The 25,286-nt window shown below is 41.6% G+C and overlaps 3 protein-coding genes across 5 annotated transcripts in view; 2 read left to right on the top strand and 1 right to left on the bottom strand.

Moving 5' to 3' along the window:
• The window catches only part of daam1a (dishevelled associated activator of morphogenesis 1a), a 73,258-nt gene extending 60,297 nt beyond the window's left edge, over positions 1-12,961 (top strand). For all 3 annotated transcript variants that reach the window (XM_035379044.1, XM_035379053.1, XM_035379033.1), the window contains 9 exons: positions 2,670-2,754; positions 4,249-4,355; positions 5,537-5,625; positions 5,817-5,985; positions 6,107-6,214; positions 7,629-7,689; positions 8,078-8,209; positions 10,603-10,773; positions 11,295-12,961. In XM_035379044.1, coding sequence (XP_035234935.1) covers positions 2,670-2,754; positions 4,249-4,355; positions 5,537-5,625; positions 5,817-5,985; positions 6,107-6,214; positions 7,629-7,689; positions 8,078-8,209; positions 10,603-10,773; positions 11,295-11,495 — 1,123 coding nt within the window. In that variant the 3' untranslated portion in view covers positions 11,496-12,961. The remainder of the gene's footprint in view (positions 1-2,669; positions 2,755-4,248; positions 4,356-5,536; positions 5,626-5,816; positions 5,986-6,106; positions 6,215-7,628; positions 7,690-8,077; positions 8,210-10,602; positions 10,774-11,294) is intronic.
• Positions 12,962-13,893: 932 nt separating this feature from the next.
• On the bottom strand, positions 13,894-17,650 carry LOC118209659 (G-protein coupled receptor 135). The gene has a single exon (XM_035385210.1). The coding sequence runs from the start codon at positions 17,301-17,303 to the stop codon at positions 15,927-15,929; it is 1,377 nt and encodes a 458-aa protein (XP_035241101.1). The 5' UTR covers positions 17,304-17,650; the 3' UTR covers positions 13,894-15,926.
• Positions 17,651-20,158: 2,508 nt separating this feature from the next.
• On the top strand, positions 20,159-24,832 carry jkamp (jnk1/mapk8 associated membrane protein). The gene is made up of 7 exons (XM_035385222.1): positions 20,159-20,456; positions 20,875-20,954; positions 21,343-21,500; positions 21,664-21,870; positions 22,183-22,364; positions 22,968-23,044; positions 23,240-24,832. Exons 1-7 carry the CDS (start codon positions 20,453-20,455, stop codon positions 23,456-23,458), a joined length of 927 nt encoding a protein of 308 aa, XP_035241113.1. The 5' UTR covers positions 20,159-20,452; the 3' UTR covers positions 23,459-24,832.
• Positions 24,833-25,286: the final 454 nt, after the last annotated feature.

Raw genomic sequence — 25,286 nt, 5'->3', positions numbered from 1 at the left:
AATGTCTTGTGTATTTTGTCCAAAGACAGGAAAACATTCATCAGTAATTTTTCTTAGGTTTAGTTAGGAATAAGCAAAGAGAGTTTTAAAGACATTGTGAAGGAATTACAGTTAATGCAATCAAAATGAAAAAGGCTGTAAACTATACATTTGTACTCTTTCTTTAAACTGGATACTCTGGGACACATACTGATTAAATCTGCCCCCTTTCTGAAAATTTCATTCATATATTTTATTTCCTTGGTTATCATCATGTCATTGAGGACTAATAATCTGTTCAAAACTTTTGTGATGATTAACTTTCCTCAGGGCAATGGCATGTAACTGTATGACTTAAAATAAACCAAAGCAACCAGCCACTGTTGGCTAGCCTCTGTACACCAGATAGATTTGCTTCTCGTCCCTTATTCAGTCTGGTTTGGCATCACAGACAGGCAAGAAGCTTTCACACAGAGAGACTAATCCATTCAAGAGATGTCATATTCAAATGACATGCACTATTCCCATGATGTGTTCTTTTTAGCCAAACAGCAAATTTCATTATCTGGGAATTGGATTCCCCCTCAGGACAGTCTGATGGGCAGTTTGGAAATGGGACAGCATTTGAAACACCTTCCCTAAATGCTTGTGCAGAATGGGTTGGCATGGGGGCTGGAGTGGAGACTTTTTTTTCTGGTTGTATATTTGTGTCCTTATATTTAGCAGTCTGTGACCACTTCTGACACTTCAGGGCTGAAAGATTACAGAGCCGATGATGGGAGAGAGCTATGGTCTGGCTGGGTTGGGGTTCGTGGTTTCAGAGGGCAGGAGGGTGTGCTCTCAACGGGTAGGAATGAGTGGTTTTTAAGGGGTCTGAAAGTCTGCAAATGTGCCACTATGAAAAAAAGGTGTGTTTTCAGTGTCCCTGAATATGGAGCCAAGGTAGTCCTGGGATAAGAAGCAGGTAGAATTCATTTGTCTTTCAGGATCAGAGTCAGTCATGAAGGTTTAAGATGGTGTTCTCTTGCACAGGTGGTCTGTATGAAAATAGGAGGGGAACTGATTTTCAGGGATGCTTTTAGTGCTGTGAGCATGTAGACCTTCCTGTTGGAGCATGTAACTCACAAAAAGTGGGCTTCGGCTGAGGGATTCCAGCGCTGCTGGCCCTTGCAGATGGTATGCGAGGTGTGGAATGTGTAATATGTGGACCAGATGTTCCAGTGAAGTCAGCACGGTCTCTGGTCTGGTCGCAGGCGGCCTGAGGGCACCAGCTTTTCTGTGGAGTGACACAACCCTGTATTCATCTGCCTTCTATTTTGCCAGGCAGATTAAAGAGGGGATGAAAGCGGGGTACTTCAGTTGTTCTGGGAATGTTCTGGAATATCTGGATCATTGCTTGATGTGGAGGAGCTGCATAACATAGGCCTGTTTAACCAGTAGTGGAGAAATGAATGTGTGCTGTGGTGGGAAAACTTTTTTTCATTCAGCCAAGTGTATTACATTTCCACGGTCTGAATGATAGAAAATGTAATTATTGGGCTGGGAATGGTGTCGGCTGATTGGCTGATGCACAGATTCTCAGAACCAATGCCATGCATTGCTTGTATTACAATCCAGCCCATCCAGCACATATAGCCACTGTTGGATGAGAAAATTAGCCAGGCGGACTGAGTTCACTTTTTTAGCTGATGAGAATTATGGGCTTCAGATGCGTAACTACAGGGTGAGCAGAATCTTCAATGAAGACATTGATACTGAACACCCAGGCAGGCACACACCAAAGGCTTTTGATTGAAGGGCTCTCTAACTGCACAGCCCTCAAATGTAATTAGTGTAGGTCTCAGAGAGACTTGATCTTCTCGGTGAAACAGCTGTTGGACTCGGGCTGTATTTGTCCACAAGCTCAGGGTTCAACATGGTGAACCTGTTGGATGGAGACACCAGGACTCCAGGATTTTATGATGTGTAATGTGCCTTCTTTTATTGAGCTTCATAAAGTTATATCAGTGGCAACACACCTGTGTGTGTACACACATCTAACTCCAAACACGAAGCTGAAGAGTTATGTAGTCTGCTGCGCTGGCTCCACGTGTTTCACATCCTCTTGGCCCGGGCTTTCCCTCCTTTTCTGTTTATGTTTTTCTTCCTTCTTTCTGGCAGAGGACCTGTGAGTGCCCATGAGCCAGTAGAGATTTTCAGAGAACAGAACCGCTAGAGCTAAGGCTGTCAGACACCTGTTCTTTTTGGCCTGTTGGCCAGAGCCTGATCAACATCTCAGAATATTCTGTTTCCCTCAAAGGCAAAATGCCCTGGGGAGAATCTGTTTAGATCTGCGCTTCCCTTTTCCTGAAACCAGACGTAAACAAAAAACAGCGCCGTGACTTTCAAAATTAATTGCAAGGTATCACAGTGGTGACAGTGTTGAGTTACCTGTGACACTAGGGCATCACTGCATGCTTAAGTGCAAGTGGCAGACTGCTAGTCATAGATTTATAAAATAAATAAAATTAAGGATTACTTTAGGAAGCTTAACCACTCCCGGCTACACTCATTGCAAAATTGGACTGCTCCCTCTTTGGCACAGAATGGAACATGTTCTTTTATTACCCAACACCGAGCCCTGCCGTCAGTTGATGACTGCCTGTCAAGGGAGCAGCCTCTGCAGTGATGTTCCTGTGCTTTTGTTCCAGGTTGAAGCTGGCCAATGATGAGATCAAGAGGGCCATCCTGACCATGGATGAGCAGGAGGACCTACCCAAAGACATGCTGGAACAGGTGGGTGCGGTGTGGAAGCGACAACACGAGGCCCAGGTGTGAGTGTGGATTTTCAGCACTTGCCCGGGGGAGAGATTTCAGCATTGCGGTGGAATCCTCAAGCCCTATCTTGTCCTCAGGAACAGGGAGCGTGCTATGAAAGACTTAATTGGCAGCAAGGTTTAAGATGCATTTGGTGCTCAGGAGCATTGCAGAGAACTCTTGCATCATAATCCTTGCAGACAAATAAGCATAAATTTTCCCATTCAAGGGAGTGGCACACTAACATTGTTGGATGGAGTTATAAAGTTGGCAGTGTAAAAGATTGGGGGAAATAAGGTCATCATGATAATGATAGGCCAAAAGGTTTCCCCACAGCAGACTACATCCTGGTAAACAGGTGCGCAGACCTGATAAAACTGGTAGAAGTCTGAAGTTGGACAAGAAGATTATGGCCCTGAAGAAAGATCTGTCCTTTTTTTGTTTGCAGTTCAAACTTCCACTTCCATTCTTTTTGTGTTGATCAGTATTAATGGTAATATTGAAACTTGTGTTGATGGGTTATTTATTTCTGGGATTGTATTGCCCCTTTCCAGTCATTTTATAATATCTGCTAAGCAAAGACGTTTTTCAGTAGTATTCAAGGCTGTAGTTCAAGCTCTTAAGCAGATGCAATTACTGAAGTATGTTCAAATTTCATGATATTTTACTGCTTCAATTTAGGTCACAGTTATATTATTAAATTAGTTATTTATGTGAAGCTGCATCAGGACTGTAGTTGCATGCGGGGTGGAAGAGTATTTGTTGTGGCAGTCCAAAATGCTTTTTAAAGGATTTTGCAGACAGTGAACATCTGAATGCTGTTAGGGGGTTGACCGGTAGCCCTGCAGGCTGAGCTCTAGAAGACATGGAGCTCAGCAGGTGACCTTTCAAGTCAGTCTCTGGGGAGGTTTAGCAAAACAGGAAAAACAGACAGTTTCCTCTGTGGATCTCTGACTTACCATTCTTCATTCTGGTCCGCTGATATCTCATCAATTACCCTGAAAGTAAAGGAGGCATTTTGTTGCATCGCGACAGAATCTATTTGCCTCCTACCTCATATAATTGAGTGGCATATGATTTGGCCCTGATGCAACGATGTAAAAAATGTGTTTTCAACATCTAGATTTGAGGACTCACCCTTGCCTTTAGCCTACACAAACTCATAATTTCCCCATTGCTGCACGTCTGCCTTGTGACGTGTGGTGCGTGTTTGGGTTTCGGTGTGGTTTTGGGTGTGCCAACAGCCTGCATACCTGACAAATGAAATCTTCTCTGTTTGTGTTCTTGGCCTCTGTTTCTTGTATCTAATTATCAAACTGTTAATCTTTTGTATTATATTTTAGTTTCAGTTTTACCAAGACATCTCATCTTATTGCTCTTATAGCGGTAGCACTAATAGGAGTAGTCATGCTACTGATCTGATTGAGATAATTCGTCCCTTTTAACCCTTGAAATGTTTTCTTGGCTCCCCAGCTGCTGAAGTTTGTCCCTGAAAAGAGTGACGTAGATCTCCTGGAGGAGCACAAGCAGGAACTGCATCGCATGGCAAAGCCTGATCGTTTCCTGTACGAGATGAGCAGGTATGGTCTACAGGAACTGGCAAACAGGAACTTCATAATTTTTACTGAAACACCTGGATGGTATGCAGAATGTTCTGGTCTGATTCCCGGTATAGCAGGTATAGCAGTCCAAAAAAATTATTTCCCTTAATTTAAGCAATTATGAAAGCTTTCTCTGGCTTTGATGAACATGTGTTGGACATGTGCACTGAAATTTAAAACAAGTAGGTAGCTATTTGTTCTGAAATGCAAAATCGACTCCATTCAGAGCTTTTCAAAAGAAAATTTGCCAGTGATGACCATAGAAGTCATTAAGGACAGATTCTTTGCCATGAGTCATCGTCTTAGTGCTGTGCCACAGGGCTTTGGACTCTTAATGTTCTTCATTCATTTATTACTAATTAAGGGGGAATCCCATGTGAAAGGGTTGGTTGCCAGTGCAGGAATGATGAGGCGCTCCAGGCTCGCTGTAAAATAGCTCTCCAGCCCTCTCAAGTGTGGGAACATTCTGCCATTTCCTGCTCTGCTTGAGGGTACAGTCTAACATTGTCACAAGCTGTCACTGGCCCAGGAACCCTTGCAGTTCAGGAGGCCAGACAGCTTCTACATCTTGTACATACTTGTACACCTCTCCACCATAAACCATTCTGGCTATGGATGAAAGTCATATTACCTCCTTGTTAATAAACAACTGCTTTGAATAGTTAAGAAATGGAGTGGAATATATATAGTGCACATTATTATTTGCTTCGGGAGTAAAGCCACTTTTTTATTATACTGAATGAAAGCCCTTTCTATTTTGGCTATGGGAAAAGGCACTTCCTTCCAGGAATTGGTGATGTTCTTAATCACACTCCCTGAAGTGTTCTTGGCTCCTGAAAACAAAAGTAGCCATGGCGACGGCCTCTGGAGCTGGTGTAGACAATGAGAGGGTTAAGTCTCCAGTGATAATCCCTACTGCAACGCTAGCCGTTTGTTTTCCCTTTCTTAATATTTTGTTTTGATTGTCATCTTGCATTAAGCTGTTAAATGCTGTACTAGCATGTAAGTGCTGATGGGAACTTTCAGAGGGACCAAGGAGCAATTTGTGACTAATTGAGACCTTTTACAAGCTGGTTTCAGCTCCCTCTGGTGCAGGCTTGTTAGAGTTCTGTTTAAATTGACCAACATTAACTGCCTTTTTTTTTACATCTGTGTGATAGAATTAACCACTACCAGCAGAGGCTACAATCCCTGTACTTCAAAAAGAAGTTTGCGGAGAGAATCGCTGAAATAAAACCCAAAGTTGAAGGTATATACCATTCATGTAAAACTCTCAATTGATTTATTTGAAATGGTTATGAAGATGGAAGCTGGTAGATTGGTATGCAACTGAGAGTAATGCTTATGTTGCCTAGCTGCACTTGTGAGGTTCATAACATGAAAAATGAATTTGAGTCTACTTGTTACTTGACCTGAAGGAACCTCTTGTCGTCCTCTCAGCTCTGACCAAGGCCTCTAAGGAGGTTGTGCAAAGTCGCAACCTGAAGCAGCTGCTGGAGGTGGTGCTGGCTTTCGGGAACTACATGAACAAGGGGCAGAGAGGAAACGCCTATGGCTTCAAAGTTTCCTCCCTCAACAAAATTGCAGACACCAAGTCCAGCATTGATAAGTAAGATCAGTTAAGGTTGTCTAGTATGAACTTTCACCTTTCAGTTCAGCAAAGCAACTGGCCCAACATATTGTGAAGTTGGTTGGGAACTGTACAATTTTAAATGCCCATGTGATTGCAGGAACATCACTCTCTTGCACTACCTGATCACCATCCTGGAGAAGAAGTACCCCAAAGTCGTGCTTTTCCAAGAGGACCTGCAAAATGTGCCTGAGGCTGCAAAAGTCAAGTGAGTGCCCAGGCCGAGCTGGAAGTTCCCATGTGGCAGTTGGAAAGGTTCTGATTCAGAATCATGAATCAAGGCGATCCACCTGTTTTTCTGCACACAGGAAGAAGACTGAAATTATGCCAACTATGAATCTCTATTTTTGTGCAGCTCAGAAATAGTGGAATTGTTATCAGTATTGCCAAATTGTATGGGTGGAACAGTCACTCCTAAATCGTAAATACCTCTTGATAAAAGCAGCTACTAAATGAATGTTATGGAATGTATTGGAAAAACTCCTGATGTGTACTAATACAGTATAATGGTGTCTGCATTTCCATCATGTTTAGAATCATAGTAAACAACCCCATGCCTCTCTGTACAGAATTTCAGATAGTCAATCTTTATCCTGTTTCAAGGCACAGAAACATGTCTTCTCTGTAAGACTTCTGTGCAGTAGAACAATCAAACAAAGAAATGTTGGCCAGAACATGCTCTGTGTTTCTCCCGGGGTTGATAGGTGAGGTGAGTGTGTTACATAAAAAGCCAGAGTCTGATTGGTGAACCTGCTTGACTTACAAGAAAGAAAAAAATCTTATTCAGATCTGACATGGTCATTGTTTCTTGCCGAGGAATGGCTGCACATTGGCTTTACACAATGTGTCTGTGTTTTCTCACAACTTATCTTGGGAGAATAGCTGCATTTCAATTTTGCCTAAGAATTCAAATTAAACTATATTGTTCATCATGTATCTTTTCTGTGCTGCCTGGATTAAGTAATTTCCGTTGTGTTTACGGGGTCACCCCAGTGTCACCACTGTTTCTCCTCTATGGATCATGTGACACAGCGTGTATGTATGTTGAGGCCTTGAAACAAAGCCCTGGCTGTGGAAAGCAGAAATAAGGACTCCACTGATTGGGAGCAGCCATCGGCTTTTGCAGATTTCATTATGTCATTTCTTGTGTATGTTTATGAATAGTGAGATGCTGTCACACTAATTTCTCTCACAGCACATTTTAGAGAGGCTTTTTTTTCAAACAAGATAAATTGTTGAACAGAAAGGGGAAGGGTGAAGATCTGTTTTTAGTGTGAGTCAAGAAACCTTAATGGTCAGAGTTCACCTTTTAAATGGCACAGAAATAGTAACGAAGCATGGAGTGTCAATTTAATTCAACCTCATTCAGGTTTATGATGATCTTTGGTCCGTACAACTGCAAAACATATTAAAGTGTACATTGAAGTTGGACACAGGCGGCCACGGCCTTTCCTGTTTGTGAATAACAATGATTTGCGGAACAATAGTGTGACCGCACCTAAATGTTCAGCGGGGAATCATTGTCCAAGACGCTGGGATCTCCTTTCTCACAGTATCCTCATGAAAACCTGTTTACCATGGCCTTTGAAGGACAGTAACAATGAATGTCTTTCCCGCTGTAGCATGACGGAGTTGGAGAAAGACATGAATAATCTGCGCAGCGGGCTCAAGAACGTGGAGAGCGTGAGTGGATGAATTTTATCATTCTCCTACACATGTGAAGTGTAGTCATGTGGGTGCCCTCAAGGTTGCCCCCAAAATAAAATGACTGATTTCCCACAGTCCATTTGCTGTTTTCTTGCCAGTGAACATGGAGTTAGATTGTGACTACCCATTCAAAGTGGGGAATCATCAACTCATATACAAACTGTGTTTAGATTATGCTAACAATTGTTTTGGGGTAACAACTGCGTGGCAGTGATTGGTCAGCTAGACAGACAGAGATGTAGCCTGCCTAGTGCACCATGGTGTCTGAGAATGGTTGGGATGGTTGGTAGTTATGTGTTTGTAGCATTACTGTCAACTCTGGCATGACTGTTGACTCTTCACCCTCCTGCCTGTACCTCCTCAGGAGCTGGAATTCCAGAAGAGCCGTCCTACACAGTCAGGGGACAAGTTTGTGTCAGTGGTCAGCCAGTTCATCACAGTGGCCAGCTTCAGCTTCTCTGACGTGGAGGATTCTCTTCAGGAGGCCAAAGAACTGGTGAGCAACGAGTCCTTTTTTTTTGTGTCTCGGCACAACCTACTGCCCCACCATCTTCTCATTTGACCCACTTCTAGGTCTCTCTAAACATCCACAGGATGCTGACCGAGCCCCTGTGAGAAATGACTGGGTGGAAACGTATGTCTCAGAACCACACGCTGTATCTCATTCCCTGTTTGAATCACTTCCCAGAGGCATTGTCCTTACTTCCCTAGCTGTGTGAGAAGACGGTAACATCAGGACTGGTGTATGCTGGGAAATGAACACGTGTGCGAATGCGGCTCCTGCGCTGCGTTCGGCCAAGTTTTATTGGTCCAGCGCGGACACGCTAAGCTGAGCGGAGCTAACAGAGGAAGCGACAGACGGGCACGTTGTCGGCGTGTTTATGGGAATGCGGCGTCCTGCCCGATAAACAAATGCCCTGTTTGCAGTCTGCCATGTGTGGGATATGTGATCCATATGTGAAGGCTGGAGAATATCTGCCCACCAAAGCTTGTTAGGGAGAGTACCCAATAAAACTGTGTCCTGTGAAAATCTACTGACGTCTCCTGTGTTGCCTCTTGAGACAAATCTGGCCTCCTTACTTACAGAGAAAATGGATGTTGAAAACATAATGAATGGTTCATTTTTAATTTGGCTTGGTTCATTTTTTTTTCCTCATTCCTTTTTGGACACTTGTGTTTTAGGTTTGAGGAGCCATGTCAGTTTTGCCACTTGTGCCCAACTCTGTGGCTCTGAGCCACGTCCATGAAGGGCAGCCACAGGGCACAGTTAATCGTGCCATTTAGTCCCTTGAGCTAGGCCACGTTCCGTGGGCCCCTGAGCTGTAAGAGCCACCCTGCCTCCAGCACATTTGGTTCTGATATGCACCCCCATATGGCACTTATAAACACACATCAAAGGCATGCTGGGAGCACCAGCCCCTGGACTCCTGCAGGGAACGCCAGGGGCTAGACGTGTCACCAGTGCCCTCGAGGCACAAGAACCTTCCCATATATTTTCTGGCTTTGAGTGTTTTTCTTTTTGCCTTGGCTAATGACGTCCAGTTTAATTAGGGAACTTAAAGCAGAACCAGAGATGCTGGGCGGTGTCAGGCTCCTCCTGGTTTTGGCCACGGAGCTATCCAATCAGCTGGTCCGGAGAGGAAAACCGACCCTGCTGTGCCCAGTGTGTGCGTATGTCCCGCTGCTCCGGATCAGAGAGCTCTGATGTTCCCATAAAGCTAATGGATGGCGGTAGTGAAGGCTCGATAGGGGTCTCGCTGTCGCTAATCCTGTAACTTCATCCCCGGCTGCGTGCCGCCAGGGAAAGGCCACAATTTGAGCGTGGCTCGTCCGCGCGCGACCGGAAAAAGAGCACCTATCTCGGCTTTGAACTGCTGCTTTAAAGTCAGTAATTACCGGCGGACTTGAAAGCCTTGCTCCGGGTCCCCGGTTTGTGTTAAAGTGGAGGAGTTTAACTCGCCGCTTGCTCTTGACTTAATGGGTCCATCTGCCGGCGTGGACGTTGGAACTATTGAAAACACACGGTCAATGTTTAACCGAGTTGGGGCGAGGATATCACTTTCAAACGGAGGCTTTCTGGCCTGCTGCTGTGTTCTTAAAGTGGCATGTGGAATGCATTTGATGCTACTGCGTTGGCGGAAGGATATTTATGTGTACAGTTACACCGTGTAATGGTGGGAAAAGGGAAGTAGCCACTGTTTGACAGGAGGAGGGGGAGACATACATCACTGCCTAAATGTAAATAAATGAAATGGGCAGTTTGGTTTTATTTTACCTTTGCCAGGGCTATTTTCCCATCATTTTACTGAAAGTACCTTCCACTTGGAGATAAGGTTGGGTACTGAAACATGGTACCACTATGTTACGGGTTCCCATATGTTTGGTACCTGCTGGACTGAATCGCAATGCTGGTTTCAGTGCCTCAGTTTGGTGCCACATTCAGTAGCTAACATTACAGTAGCTCTGTTGACTCAATCAGGGATAGCAGGTACCGTTAGTAAGCTAGCTCATGTGAAACTAGCTCAAAATGCCAAACGTGAAACAGTATAAATTTGAAGAAAAAGTAGAATTTAAACAAATAAATTAATTTGTTGAGCTTTTTTGGTCTTTATTTTAAAGAAGGTATCTGTTCAGGCACCATTTAGGCACTGGTGCCATTTAAAACTGATCGTTTTAGCACCGATATTGGCAAAATCTATATGTACTTTACCCATGGCTAAGTCTTTGCCATTGTCTCAGCAAATCTTAAGACCAGTCTGGCCTCTGGGATCACAAGACCTATCCACTGTAGTGCCCACCACAGGCACCAGTGATCTCACTAACCAGGATCTGTCCCCATCCTGCCCTGATAAAACTGTGGCCAAATGTCATTCCCGACCTCTCCCTCAGTTCGAAAAGGCGGTGAAGCACTTCGGAGAGGATGTGACCCGGATGCAGCCGGACGAATTCTTTGGCATCTTCGACCAGTTCCTGCAGTCCTTCACCGAGGCCAAGCAGGAAAACGAGAACATTCGGAAGCGCAAGGAGGAGGAGGAGAGGCGGGCTCGCATGGAGGCTCAGGTGAGATGTCACCCTTGCGCCTTTTTTCCATCTCTGTCGCTCACGCGAGAGGGAAACTCCCGTACATGTTGTTTACTGTGCATGTTGTGTCTGGCGAGTTTGGCCCGTAGCTGCACATTAGTTTGGTAGTTTGCGCTGGAGTTACTGAGCATGCTCTCAGATAGTGATGCAGTCATCTCAAGCCCACTGCCATTAAAATAGCCGCTGATAAAAACAAGGTGTCTATTTTTATCAGGTCCCTGTGTTGTTAACACTTACAGAACCAAACATGTGTTACAGAGGGAGAGAATGTATCAATCATAACACTCTCCACTCCACAACCATAACACACTCCACATGCTGGCATAATGCACCATGCATGGAACACGCAGACTGAACCCCCCTCCTTCTAGATGTGACGCCTGCATTATATTAGCCCTGGTGTGGCCAGAACATGCCACGCTTCACCCTGTAGAGGCGGTGTTTTTGGGCAGGTACTGTGCGGGCTGTGAGTGACTCGCTGTGCGTTTCGCTTCCCTCAGCTGAAGGAGCAGCGGGATAGAGAGCGCAAGGCGAAGAAGGCCGAGGAGGAGGACGGCGAGTTCGACGACCTGGTCTCAGCCCTGCGCTCCGGGGAGGTGTTCGACAAGGACCTGTCCAAAATGAAGCGCAACCGGAAGCGCGTCAACACCGCGACGACGGACAGCAGCAGGGAGCGGCCTGTCACCAAGCTCAACTTCTGAGGTGGGAGGAGCTACAGCGCCTTAGCTCCTCCCTCCCTCCCCCTCCACTGCCAGAGGCTCCTCCTCTTAGCCTGCGTCTGCTGAGAAGCGCTCTTTTCCTCTGGTCACACCACCCCCTAGTGGCAGGACCCAGCAGGTGCTTCCTACCGTGAAGCTGATTTACCCCTCATCCCCCCCTCCCCCTCCTGCAAAAAAAGACCGGTAAATATAAAAAGGCCAATAGTTTCTTTGCAGAAGCACAAATACTAAGAGGTTTTGTCTGTCTGGAAACAGATGACCAAAACAAAGGACATTCACTTGGATGAAGGCGAGAGTGGAAAAAACAGAAGTTCGGAAGGGCTTACTAGTTCCGACTGCCAAAATTTATATATATATTTTTAATCTTATTTTATTTGATATGACTGTGTTCAGTCAGTGTATGTGACCATGAATACTATGGTGCTGGTGCACTGTAGCTGGTAGCTTTCAGAATGAGAGCTGACTGCAGAGCTCAGGGTGCTGAACCTGGCCCCAGCTGGAGGTGGGAATGGGACAAACCACCGGGTATGTATGTGTGGGGGGGGGAACCTCTGCTCAGCTGATCTTTACAATGGGGAATGGAGCGGACATGTCCTCCGTACTCCCCTACTTAATCTAGTTACCCTCCTCTTTAATGGAGAAGGGAAAGGTAATGTAAATGGGTTTTCCTTTTTTTAAATGTATGCAGTGTTAGCGCTGAGGGAGAGGATAAGAGAGCATGATTATTTCAGCCAAGAAGCCCAGAATTGCTACATGCTCACAGAGAACATTCTGCACCATCTTGAATGGCCGGTTTGTTTTTTGCTCCACAGACAGAACACAAAAGGAGATTCTCCTGCTCTGCGTTGAAGATGATTTTTTTTTCTAAAAATTTGGATTTTTTAAGGACTTAAGAGACATAAGTACTTAAACTTAAAATAGGACCACACATGCAATAAGGTTGAAACACTATGGGTATTATTATTTTGATCTGAAATGTACTTCTTAATTTGAAAGTAGACGTGGGGCAAATGCAACATTTATGCAGAATATAATATGATTAACGAGCTACACTTTCTGAGATCTGCCCATATGAATAGGCTTTGAACAATTCTGGTATGTTTTCCAGGAATGGTTAAAAGCCACATCAATCACATCGAGACACTGTGGATATCAGTTTTAAGACTTCTATGCATCATAAAAGGTTCTTTTATCCTCGGCATATGTGTGTACATACTCACAAATATGTACACATGAATACTCATATATTTACACATGCAACACCCCTTCCATAAACATGTCCTGTTGGTCATTCTTCCCCTTGAATAAAGATTTTTTTGAATAGCCTCCTTTTACTGTGTGATAAAGTTTCCTTTGTATGTGGGTTCCTTCTGTATGACTTTTTTTTTATTTAAACTGCTTTTTAATGTTATGTAGATCTTAAGTAAATAAAAATACTGGAGATGTAATATTTTCTTGATTCTTCTATTATTTAAAGACACCTTGATCAGAGATTACATCAAAGATTTCATATTTGCGGTGTAGTAATTCAATCATTTGTTTTATATATTCTGCTGACATGCACTACAGGCCTTTGTTAGTTTCAGTTTTCAGAAATTGTAGGTGAGGAGTGCCCTCTTGTGGCCAGTGAATATTAAAAATCTTTACTGTTTGTTGCTTTTCTGAGCATATACAATGACCTTTCCCATTAAAAATCCTTGTAACAGTCTCTTAAGTAAGGTAGTGTAGAACCTATGAGGCGATAAGGACATCTGTGTGTTTTTGTACTGCGAAAGTATATATGCTTTTCAGTTGCATAAATGGTGATTATTAGGGTAGTTTGCATTGAACTATCTTCAGTCAACAATGATTTCATTATTTTTTATGCAAAAATTATTATTTTGTGCGATCTTTTCATGGTTTGTTGAGAATGGTGTGTAAGAATGGTGTGTAAGAACTTGATTGGCCTGCCCAGAGTCCTGACCTCAACCCCATCCAACACCTTTGGGATCAGTTGGAAGGACAACTGCGGTCCAGGCTTAAAATGCGTGCCCAAACTCACTAATGCTCTTCTGGCTGAATGGAAGTAAATCCCTGCAGCAATGCTCCAACATCGAGCCTTCCCAGACAAGTGGAGGTTGTTATAGCAGCAAAGGGTAGACCGACTCCATATCAATGGCCATAATTTTGGATGAGAGGTTGAATGTCCGACGTCCACATACTTTTGGTCATGTAGTGTATGTGTATCTATATATATTACGTTTTTGCTTAAATCCATGAATGTTACTTTGTTGAAAGGGTTCGGTATTGTGTAAGGATTACCAGAGTTCATCTGTGCTGTCCGTTTAACTTCATTCCTTAATGTGACACATCAGTTAAAGAAAATTTAACACATACATGCATGTTTATGATGCCTCAAAACATTTAATTTAAATTGCAAAATATTATCTTACAAACACGTATTTTGTCACAAACAATAACACATATTCTGCCAATATAATTCACAAACGTCAGTGGCAAGTAGTTAAGTGTTCTTATTTCAAGACCTAACAAATAATGATCATTTTATCTGGAGACTATTTAAGGCTTTACAACAATGAACACATTCTCATTACAAATTAAACACACTTATTTTTGTAGAGAGTACAAAATATTGTGCTTTTGTTATACACATTCAGAAGAATGACATTCCATAAATAATATAGTGAACTTTTTGGGTGATTGTTTACTCTAGCATTGACACTGAGGATTTGTAAAGAACATATTTTGTACTTCTTCAGGCACACAAAAAACAGAACAAACTTTGTCAGTTGTAGAATAATGGGTCACATGTTAAATCATACGGTATGTACTTATATGGCCAGTATAGAAGGGGTTTAATTTGGGGTTAAAATGTAAAGATGTTATTCAGTTTCATCCTTTTCCTCCATCAATGTTACTCTTCTTAAAATGACGTATTAAAAAAATACTTTTTGTCATCATCAATGACAACTGTGCTTAATGGTCTATACAACAGAATTATTGTAATTAGATAATGCATGTACTGTAATATTTCAGCAATGGCCAATTTCACAGTGCAAACAATTCAACCGTCAAAAAAAAAATAAAAATACTGTTGCTGAGTATTAAATGAGGACACTTTTGGGGAGGGCATCACAAAACGAGACCTTCATGGTGCTATCCACTGCTGTTGTTTAAATAGTTGCTTTCCATTTTGTGTAAATTGTGGAACCCAAATATTAACCTTGCGGATCTAACCCACCAAACGAACAGGAGGGGTGAGAGGCTGTAATATCGAAATTGCATCGATATCAATAAATCCTACATTCATACATTCATCACTGGCCCCCAATTATTTTCAACATATTCATATATTTTACTGCAGTAATCACAATATGGAAAGCAACTTGATAATACTGTGATTGAGCACCAGTGGAAAGGACTTATGTTTGCTATCAGCCCAAAATTGTATGCTAGTACTTAATCACGGACACTTGTTAAAAGAGATTCTCATTAAGTGAAATTCCCATTACATGAAACTGCTTCCATTTTTTGATATTTGGCTTGATGGCTGATATTTGACAGGCAGAACTGGCAGTAAAACATTTGTAATAAACCAGATGTCAGTACCAAAATTTATACTTCACATAAATTTTTTTAATAAGATGTAGCCCTCTTCAAAACTTTGAGTGCCTGGGTTCCCATAGAAAAGAATTTGAGAAATAAATCAACAGTATTTCATAATCTAACCTGAGTTATGTGACGATATTTAGTATAACTGGCTGACGTTGTGTATGGTGACTGTCTTCGTTATCATTAATGCATGCATATCAGGCTGGATCTCGCAAAATCTGACTGGAGGCTATATGTGGCGCATATATTACCAAAGCATACGCTAATAGGCCTACCATATAGTTTCAGATATAGGCCTAAAATATAATTTACATAAAGCATAAGTATTAAGCACTTGCCCTAAAAAGCATAGTAAACGAGATTGCGTTTGATTTTTTACTTTTGTGAGCTGCAATTAAATATGTCTTGCGTCTTCTGCCAGCAATGTATTTCAGTTTTATGTAGGACCTAAAACCCTTTTTTCCCTGGAAGGCTATATGCTACAGAATTCAGATAAAACCAGACAGGGGAAGTAATCCACAACAATCAAGAGAGATAGCTTATTCCATTTGTTTTGGAATAATACTTTCACAGTGTTCAATCAATGCACTACCAATAGTGATCTGCTGCATATTGGCACTTTAAAAAGGTTTGCTTTTATCTTGCCCCCTGACACCATTGGGTTGGCAATTTTTACTTACCCACATGACCCTCACTGAAGAAACTGGCTGTTTTTGGCACATGTTCCTTATATAAACACCTTGTAAATATAAACATTCTACCTTGTGTTAGATAACAATACAAAAACACGTACGACAGAACTTATAAACTGGTGTCTGCGGTCTCGACTTTGGGCACAGTGGGCTCAGACACTGTGTCAGGCTGCCCGTCCCTGCAGAAGAGCACGGCGGGGTTTTTACAGGCCCACATCGCGATTTCGCCTCCGTTGGCCGGGCTGGACGAAGACATTCTGCTACCCGCCCCGTGTCTGTTCACATACCTGTCTCTCATTCTGTCGGCGCGAGTTCTGACTTCTCTGCTTTGAGTTTGTGTCGAAAGGTAGGCGGCGATGTTTCTAGTCCTGTAGCCCTCCTCTCTATTTCGCCCCAACAGCATTGATATGTTGGGGTTCCTTATGGCATAAATGAGAGGATTGATTGCCCCGTTTGCCCATGCCATCCATATCGCGACAGTGTCCATGACAGGGTTGAAGGAGTAGTCCCCCACAGCCGTTATGATGCCCATCAAACAGTACGGACCCCAGCAGAATATGATAAACACGATCATGATAAGTACAGTAGTGGCCGTTCTCATCTCGCTGTAAAATCGGAGCAGGTGTGCATACGTGGTCACGGGCCGCACCCTTATTTCTGACAGCCTTACAGTCTTGCAGATGTTATAGTGACAGAAGCACATGAGTGCAAAGGGAAGGAGATAGCATACCACGATCAAAGCTATGCTGTAAGCTGTGCCCATTCTGGATGTACCTGAATGAAAGACATACATGCAATGATAAAATCCCCTTTTATGCACCACCAGATCATCAGATGCTCCCAACACCAGGTACCAAGGCAAGGAGAAAAAAACCGCTGTTAACCAAACAGCCACTAACAACTGAATGGCCTTCTTCCTCCCTATTTTCTCCTGAGGCTGCCTCACAATGGCATAATACCGGTCGAAGGAGATCAAAGTCATTGTCAGTGTGGATATGATGCCGAAGCATGTGTTAAAGAACCCATTGGCAATGCAGAAACGGTCCCCGAATATCCACACACCATCTCTACTGAAGAGCATCATAAAGGAAAAAGGTAAACAAAGAATGGCCGTCAGAAAATCGGAAAGAGACAGAGACATTATAAAGGCATTCGTTACCGTTCTCAATTGCCTGTGCTTGATAATGACAACAACAACGGCGGAATTTCCTAAACTTGACAGAAGGAAAATAGCCAGAAGTACCAATGCTTGAGCTGCCACAGCAATGCCGTGAAGAAGAGAATTCGCCTCGGTGTTGTTTACTGGTGTGTATTGCTGGTTTTGGTCGCCTCCCCCCGTGTGATTTCCAACGCTGCTCTGCGTTACTAGGCTTTTCGGAACGGGGGTCAATGTGACTATATCCAGCATCGGACCTGTCCCCGATATATTGTTTGCGGCAGAGGTGTTGCTGGTGCCGAGAAAGGCAACGTTCACAGGCAAATCCATCGGATCCAACTGGGGGGCATCCAAGGAATGGAGGAGGACTCATCCCTTTTGGAATATTTATATCAACGACTCAGATTAAAAGATGCAGCGGTTTCGTTGGTAAATTTCGTTCCTCTCTGTGGATTTCGATGCTTGAGTCTTGGCGCGTAATTCACAGGAAGGTTTCGGATTAGAGAGCCCTTTTCCCTTCCATTGCACAGTCCCAGGAGGACATTTCCCCACTGAATATTATTCATTTCCTTCCCAGTCACTACCCGTCTCTCTCTTCCTTCCTAGTCTCCGCCTGCCCCAGCATACACATTTCGGAGCTCCAGCTACACTCATGACGTTTAGCGCTGTTGCCAAGGTACCAGTGATTTTTTTCTCTCGTCAGTAATGTTACGCACAGGAATGGGTTTTTTTATTTGGTATTGCACGAATGTATGCATGTAAGTGGGGGATTTTAAAACGTGGACAATGGACAAGTATTCATTTATAATTAAAGAAAACAGAATTTTTGGATCACATTTGCCTCTTGTTTTGGTTATTTTAAATTGAGCGGATTCAGTAGGCCTACGCATTTAAAAAAAACTTTTTTTTTAAGTTGTGATGTGTACATGCTTCGTTTGATTGGTCGATTGGTTTTATTTTTTGGTAAAAGAATACATACATTACTGGATGCAGGTTCTGCCCAGAGGATGACACGTAAAATCATTTGCATTATTTACAATGTGGTCGTTTGTCTTCAGACAAAAACATCAAATGCCATACAACATACAGTAAAAACAATCTAATTTAATCATTGTAAAACTTTCCAGTAAAAAGAACATTCTCAGAAAATAAACCAATGCCATACCCCAGATCAACCAAATATGGCTGGTCGACATACAATGAAATGATCTGTAGAAGGTCAGTTAAAAGAACAGATTTTATGATAAAAATGTACCAGACATTCATTAGAGAACAAATTGTTCCAGTTCCACCAACATGAGGCACTGAGCTATTGCTAATCGGGGAATATGTCCCAGCTGTGATATGTAATTCCCCTTGATAATGGCATCTCACTACTGACACTAAAAGCTTTTTCCAGAAAACACCCAGTACCCAGAAGTCCAGTAAATCTTTCATGTGTGAGTTCAGACATGTTCCCCTGAGATAATACCTTTCTTCAGCATGGTTGCTAGTAGAAATGTTCAGATCACTTTATGCAGAATGCACAGGGAGACACTTATGTTGCGTATATTTGATGAGTGTAGGCCTACTTGGCCAAATGTAAATTTTCTTTGCTCTAAAGCACAGGAGGCAGACTTTCAATCATTCTGTATTCCTTGTCAATTTCTATGGATTGGTTTATTTTTATCAATATACTATTGTCAATTTCATATTTGATGTACCTGAGCATATTTATTGTTGGACCTGTGAGATGTCATTGCCATCGCCCAATCAGCATATTAAACTTCCTTGAAATTAGGTGTACCTCTGTCTTGTAAGTTTTCTTACCTATGATTTGGTGATATTGATAGGTCTGTTTGCTGTCTCCTCAAGATCAATCCCACTAGATCTGTTCGACAGTCTTAGCAATCAAGAATGTGTGTTCTACCAAGTCAACAATGACCTCTGTAGATATGCAATAATTTCAATTCAGGGTCAAAGTAAGAATGTTGTCACATGTATTGAATAATGTATTAAAGTAAATTTCAGCAATGCTAATTTTGCCTTCTGTATGCCTTTTTGTCCTACTTAGTGTGTAGTTATATCTCAAAAAAGCTGTAATGAAACAAATCATTCTCCTTTACTTACCCCTCCCCCACCAAAAAATCTGGCCCCACCAGTCATATACATAGTGAATATTCACTGGGATGTAATCACTTTTAGTGGGAGATCCAGAATCTCATTTACAGTGAGTAGATCATTTTAGTTAGACCACTGTCACTGTCCTTTCATTATGATGAACACTTCTCATCCTTTTGTCCAATGAGATTGTCCTTCATGGAGTAGAATAGGATCTTTTCTTCATGAAAATTGCAATCCCCCAGAGTTTTATGATGTGTGGAATAAAAGACTAAATAGCAGTCCAACAGCTGTATTAATTACATTATTACATTGATAATTGCTTGTAAAATATCATCAGAATGTTTGTTTTACACAGTAATACTTAAATAAAATAGATAAGAACATTTTATCAATTTGAAAATGTTCTCATGCCATATATTCAATGTGTTTTCCCCATACAATTTTCTGATATTATTACTACGATTAGTCTTAATGTAATTTTTGTTCATTTAAATCATTTTGCAGACACTTTAGTTTGAAACACATGGTCATATGCACATACTGTAGAAACGAATAATTATATTAAGAACAATATTATAATTTAGCTATGATTTAGTTATGACATTCCATTTGGAACTGGACAGGTATTTCTTTCTTGGAAGAAGGGCAAATATTGACCATTGTGCAAAGTTAGAGACCAATCTAAAAGTATCAAGTAATAACTTCTGTTAAAAGTAGTTCCAATAAGAAATGATTAGTGGTGTTCAATTTAAAGCCATATTTCAGTGTATTTATTTGTATTATACAAATGTATTCACACCCTTGATAAAGATGAACAAAGACTGCATAAAATAGCAAATACATGTAGGATACTGAGACATATTTTAATATATGTACATGTAAAATTTCAATAGCTGTATATTATTCATTAGCACGTGTATTTATTAATTGCATGTTTTGCTGACATTCAACATGCTAAACTAGTGGATCATGAATACCCAACCCATAGACCAGTTTATTAAAAGCGTGAATGTTTGCGTAGGCTCACTACACATGCGCATTACGGCATGAATGTTTTTTTTTCATAATTATTTTTCATTATAGGCTCAGTGTTTCAGACTTTGGACTGTTTACTGACATTAAAATTTTGATATGACAAGACCACTGAAAATACAACAAGCTACCATTACTCCATTACCTTGGATAATTATAATTTCAGTGGTACGGAGCAGCTTGTGAGTTTAAAAATGGCGACTAGTGGCAACTATGTTTCTTACCTAGCCCATTTCAAAGACTTCCGGTTTTACTTCGTCTGACGTTAAGTTGTTGGAAAAGACAGTCGTCAGATGTTGAGTTGTTTCTGAACGCAACGTGCTTTGAAGGGTGCTAGATTTATTATGGGTACGTTTACATAACACATGTTTTAAAAATTGTATTGGCAGTAGTAAACCGTCGATGCTGAATCAGCGAGTCTTCTTTAAACCTAGCTCGTTTGCTAATGTTAGCCGCTATAGCAGCGATATCACTTGATTGTAGCTAATAGCTTGTCGTAGCGATACGTAGCTAGCTAGCTATCAAATAGTAAGCCAACTAACTGCCAACATAATTTAGTTGACCAGCTGCTACAAATAAACTTTGTTGCCGTAACATGTACAGCATATTAATATTTCCATGTGAAAACGATACATTTTTTTTTTTACTATTGTGGTAATTCAATCACATTAGTCACCGCAGATGTAGCTTCTTAGCTGGCTAAACAGTGTGCCTTCAACGCGTCAAAAGCCGTTTTGTGTACATTGTATTTGTATTTTCGTTACAGCTGTAGCTATGAGTTCAACTTGTCCGGGTATATACTGTGGGAAGACACTAATAAATGGCTCGTTGGAGGGGGAATGCGGGGTGAGTATGCACATTCGTCAGCTAGCTAACGTAAACGAACGTTTGATCAACAGCTTTACTAGTGCTAGTAACTTATACTGTCGTTGTAAGATAAAGTACATTGTCACGCTTCAATTTTGTGATTTGATCGGACCGTCAAGCTAGTAACGGATGGGACGAGCTTGTTGGTTCGATTTCTATGACATCAAATTGTGTCGCTGGAACCTTGTTGTTTAACTGTGTCGTGCAGCTGCCACCGTTTTCATACAGTCAGACAGTGTGGACCTATATTTCATTAGCTCGGAAAATGCAGTGTATGGCGATTGCAGTCAACTATATGACAAATACTGACGTTATGTCACAGATGTCTTGTCTCCCATTGTGAACTAATTGCCTAATTATTTCACAGGTGTGTCCACGAGGTGAGAGGACCAATTTGCATTCGAAGATCTGTGAAAAATGCACAGAGTCCCCGGAGCTGTATGACTGGCTGTACCTGGGGTTCATGGCAATGCTCCCACTCGTCCTACACTGGTTCTTCATTGAATGGTATTCGGGAAAGAAAAGGTGAGAGTGGACACTTTTGCATCAATTCTTGATAGCTACAAAGTACCTTCTTCAGTTTTGTGTTGTCAGTTTTACACCAATCACGTTCAGCAGGCAGTGCAAGGTGAGACTGGCTCATATTTGATGTTAATTCTGAGCATAATCCCTCTAAACGTTTCCGCAGCTCAAGTGCGCTTTTCCAGCACATCACCGCACTACTGGAGTGCAGCGCGGCAGCCATTGTTACGCTGCTGGTGAACGACCCGGTGGGACAGCTTTCCATCCGGTCCTGCAAAGTCGTAATGCTGTCGGACTGGTACACTATGCTTTACAACCCCAGTCCAGACTACGTCACCACACTGCATTGCACACAGGAGGCTGTCTTCCCACTGTGAGTACATTGCGCACCACCAGCAGGATATGAAAATGATTGAAACAGGTTAAAAATTTTTTTCCATGTTTTGGTGCATTTAAGTAATCGATTGGCTGAAGATTACACAAACCTTCATTCCAAAACCTGAGTTATTTGCTGATTAAAAGAAAACAGCAGAAACCTGCTGTTGACACTGTAACCCTCCCATACTTGAATTTGAAATCCCTGCTTTAATGTCACCATCAATTTTCTTTATGATAAATTAGCTGGTCTCAGACCAGACTTGGCAAACTTTGCTCAAAATGTTTTCACTCTTGTGCCCACTCTCAGGTACACAATAGTTTTGATATACTACGCTTTCTGCCTGGTGTTCATGATGCTGCTGAGGCCCCTCCTGGTGAAAAAGATTGCGTGTGGTTTAGGGAAATCGGACCGCTTCAAAAGCATCTACGCTGCACTCTACTTCTTCCCAATCCTTACTGTTCTACAGGCTGTTGGGGGAGGCCTCCTCTGTAAGTATGACTGTGTATGTAGTAGGGCTGGGCGATATATCGCAGTGATAATTATCGCGTGCAATAATTATCGCGTGCAATAATGGTCGTCGCCACCGTGTGGCGTACCGCCTTTGTTTTTGTCTTTTTCTCTCTAATTATACCTGACGTGATAACAAACAACCACGCTTTTGGAGGCCGCTTTCCGTTAAAAAAAAAATGTCACCTATTGCTTGACCGTAAGACAGCCAGCAAGGCCTTGCAGCTTCCGTGATTGGCAGAAACACATCACATGATCACACGGAAGCTGTGCGACGTTGCTGCTGATTGGCTGTCTTGACTGTCAACACCCAGTAGGTAACAGCGGTTACGTTTTTCTCCGGAAGCATTTTACACAGCCTCTTTAGTTGTTTAGTAACGCTTCAGGTACAATTAAAAAGAAGAAGACAAAAGAAAGGTGATACGCCATACGATGGTGATGACTGTTGTTGCACGCGATAATTATCACTGCGATATATCGCCCAGCCCTAGTATGTAGTGTATGATCGAGCTGTTGTATTTTATTTACTCTGTGTAATGGCAGACCAGATTTAAATGCATGTTGAAATCCTTTTTATCTTGTAGATTATGCATTTCCATACATTATCTTGGTCTTGTCCTTGATCACCCTCGCGGTCTACATGTCAGCCTCAGAAATACAGGTAAGACAGTTTGCAGTCATTAGAATGCACATGTATGTTCTGGATATGCCTGTTCAGTCTTTAATTGAATTTGTTTTTCCTAATAGTCATGTGTGCCAATACCAAAGATATATTGTTGTGTAATTTCAAAAGAACAGCAGTTTTCTTTGTCAAAATGCTTTCCATTAATTTCTTCCTTCCTCTGTTTGTACACAGTCCTTCAAGAACCTCATTGCCAAGAAAAAGAGGCTGGTGGTTCTGTTCAGTCATTGGCTACTCCATGCATATGGCATCATCTCTATCTCCCGATTGGACAAACTGGAGCAAGACCTGCCTCTGTTGGCCCTGGTCCCTGGCCCTGCGCTCTTTTACTTGCTCACAGCCAAATTTACCGAGCCAAACAGGATCTTGTCAGAGGGAGGCAATGGGCACTGAGTGCTCCCCCCTGGGTGTGGATGCATGCCTTCTAATTGCCTGCATAGGTGGCAAAGTGCAGGATCATCACTGTTCACACTGTTTAGCTACCATTTTGCCCAGTCAACAGCAGTGATCTAGTGGAGATGATTGCAGTAGTTGTTTACTCTTGCTTTGTATCATAACTGCTTCAGGTGGTGGTTTTGTGACAGCTGTATGGAATTGCCATCCCCTATGAAAATTACTATTGAAAGAACTTTATGTATATACTTGCAGACAGTAAATTTTCAAATATATATGTCTACAGTACCTGAATATGTGAATTATATCGCACACTTTTATGTTTCTGGTCAGATTTGTGCTTCTCTCTTTTAATGTGCACATTGAATTTGTTGGATTTTATATTAGTGTCTTGTGGAGTTTCTTTTACAAATAATTTAAATCTGTAATATGATTAATCAGTCCAGTATTTCTGTTTGACTAACTTGGTGCAGTTACTTGATTTTTAAAACAAATACAGCAGTTGTACTCATGATATTTGAGGTGTTCAGTACCTCATCACAAAGGTGGTAAGGAGTTTTTGGATTAAGAAAGATCATTACGAGATCAGTGTGCCAAATCCTTTATTGTACCCTTTTTCTGCACGCAGGTAGCACTGATGTTTAAGTCATATAAGACTGAAAAAGCCAAATGTTGGTAATATTGTTTGCATGTATCTTAATCTGATGCATTAACACTATTGTTGCTGCTGAGTATGATTAATTGTATATAGCCTACCTGTACACAGCATGCCTAAGTATTTTCTAGCTGTATTGATAAAGTGTGCATGCATGTGTCTGCCTGCGTATGTGCTTGAAATTACAGGGGATCAACTTATTTGCAAAAATTAATTTGGTTATTTATTTTTTTCTTTCTGTATGTTAAAGCAGCAAATGTAGAATTTTTTCATTTCTATTTATATAAATGTAAATGCAAGGAGATATCTTTAATATTTAAAGAAATAACATTGCAATTTACAGAAGTTAATTTTTTTCTTTCTTGCATTTCTAAGTTTTCGACAAGAAATTCCACCATGTTCTAAACATCAGTGCGTTATGAAGGTACACGGTAAAATGTCCAGTGTTAATTCAGCTCTTAACAGATAACAGTTGGTCCCAACCTGGAATGTGGGACCAAGTATTATCTGTTAAGAGCGGAGTTTACACTGTTGGAGTTGAATTAACACTGGACATTTTACTGTGTAGCTTTGATATTGCCGTTTGACCCAGTTAATATGTTGCGTATGTGAAAGGATGGTCTTGGTGTCTTGATCCAAACATGGATATAATTGCATCAATGTAAAGGTTCTAACAAAAGCGGTCATTTTATTCAAATAAACAAATGTTATAAAACCTGCAGTGTATTGGTATTCTGTCATTCAGACCTTTAATTTTCCAGTAGTGAAGTCATCTCCTCAGTCTTCCTCACTTTGCTGTTGATGATCACTTATGTAATGATTATGAGCTTCAGGATTTCATTTGCTTTGTGAATTCTGCAATCTTTATCCTGGGAGGATGTTTACAAAGTTAGGTTTCCCATCATTTCTTTGTTTAATGGGGATTCTCGCTTTTTGTTTAACATTTACGGTTAATGGTACTTTCTTTTGTAGCCTTGGCATCATTTACGAAGTAATTGAGGAGGTTCTCTGGGAGAACATCGATTTAAGTTTAAAGTAAGCCAAGTGTAGAAAGACCCTGTGAAAGAACTAGCCTATCAGTGTACATGCAGGGAGTTTATCAAATCTGCATAGTCTCTATTCTTTTTCTTTTAAGGCTGTTTTAAGATTAATGTCCTTGAATGCTTTGTAGAT

The sequence above is a fragment of the Anguilla anguilla genome, chromosome 1 (assembly GCF_013347855.1).
Source record: "Anguilla anguilla isolate fAngAng1 chromosome 1, fAngAng1.pri, whole genome shotgun sequence".
Taxonomy (NCBI): Eukaryota; Metazoa; Chordata; class Actinopteri; order Anguilliformes; family Anguillidae; genus Anguilla; species Anguilla anguilla.
This window is presented reverse-complemented; position numbering and strand designations above follow the sequence as displayed.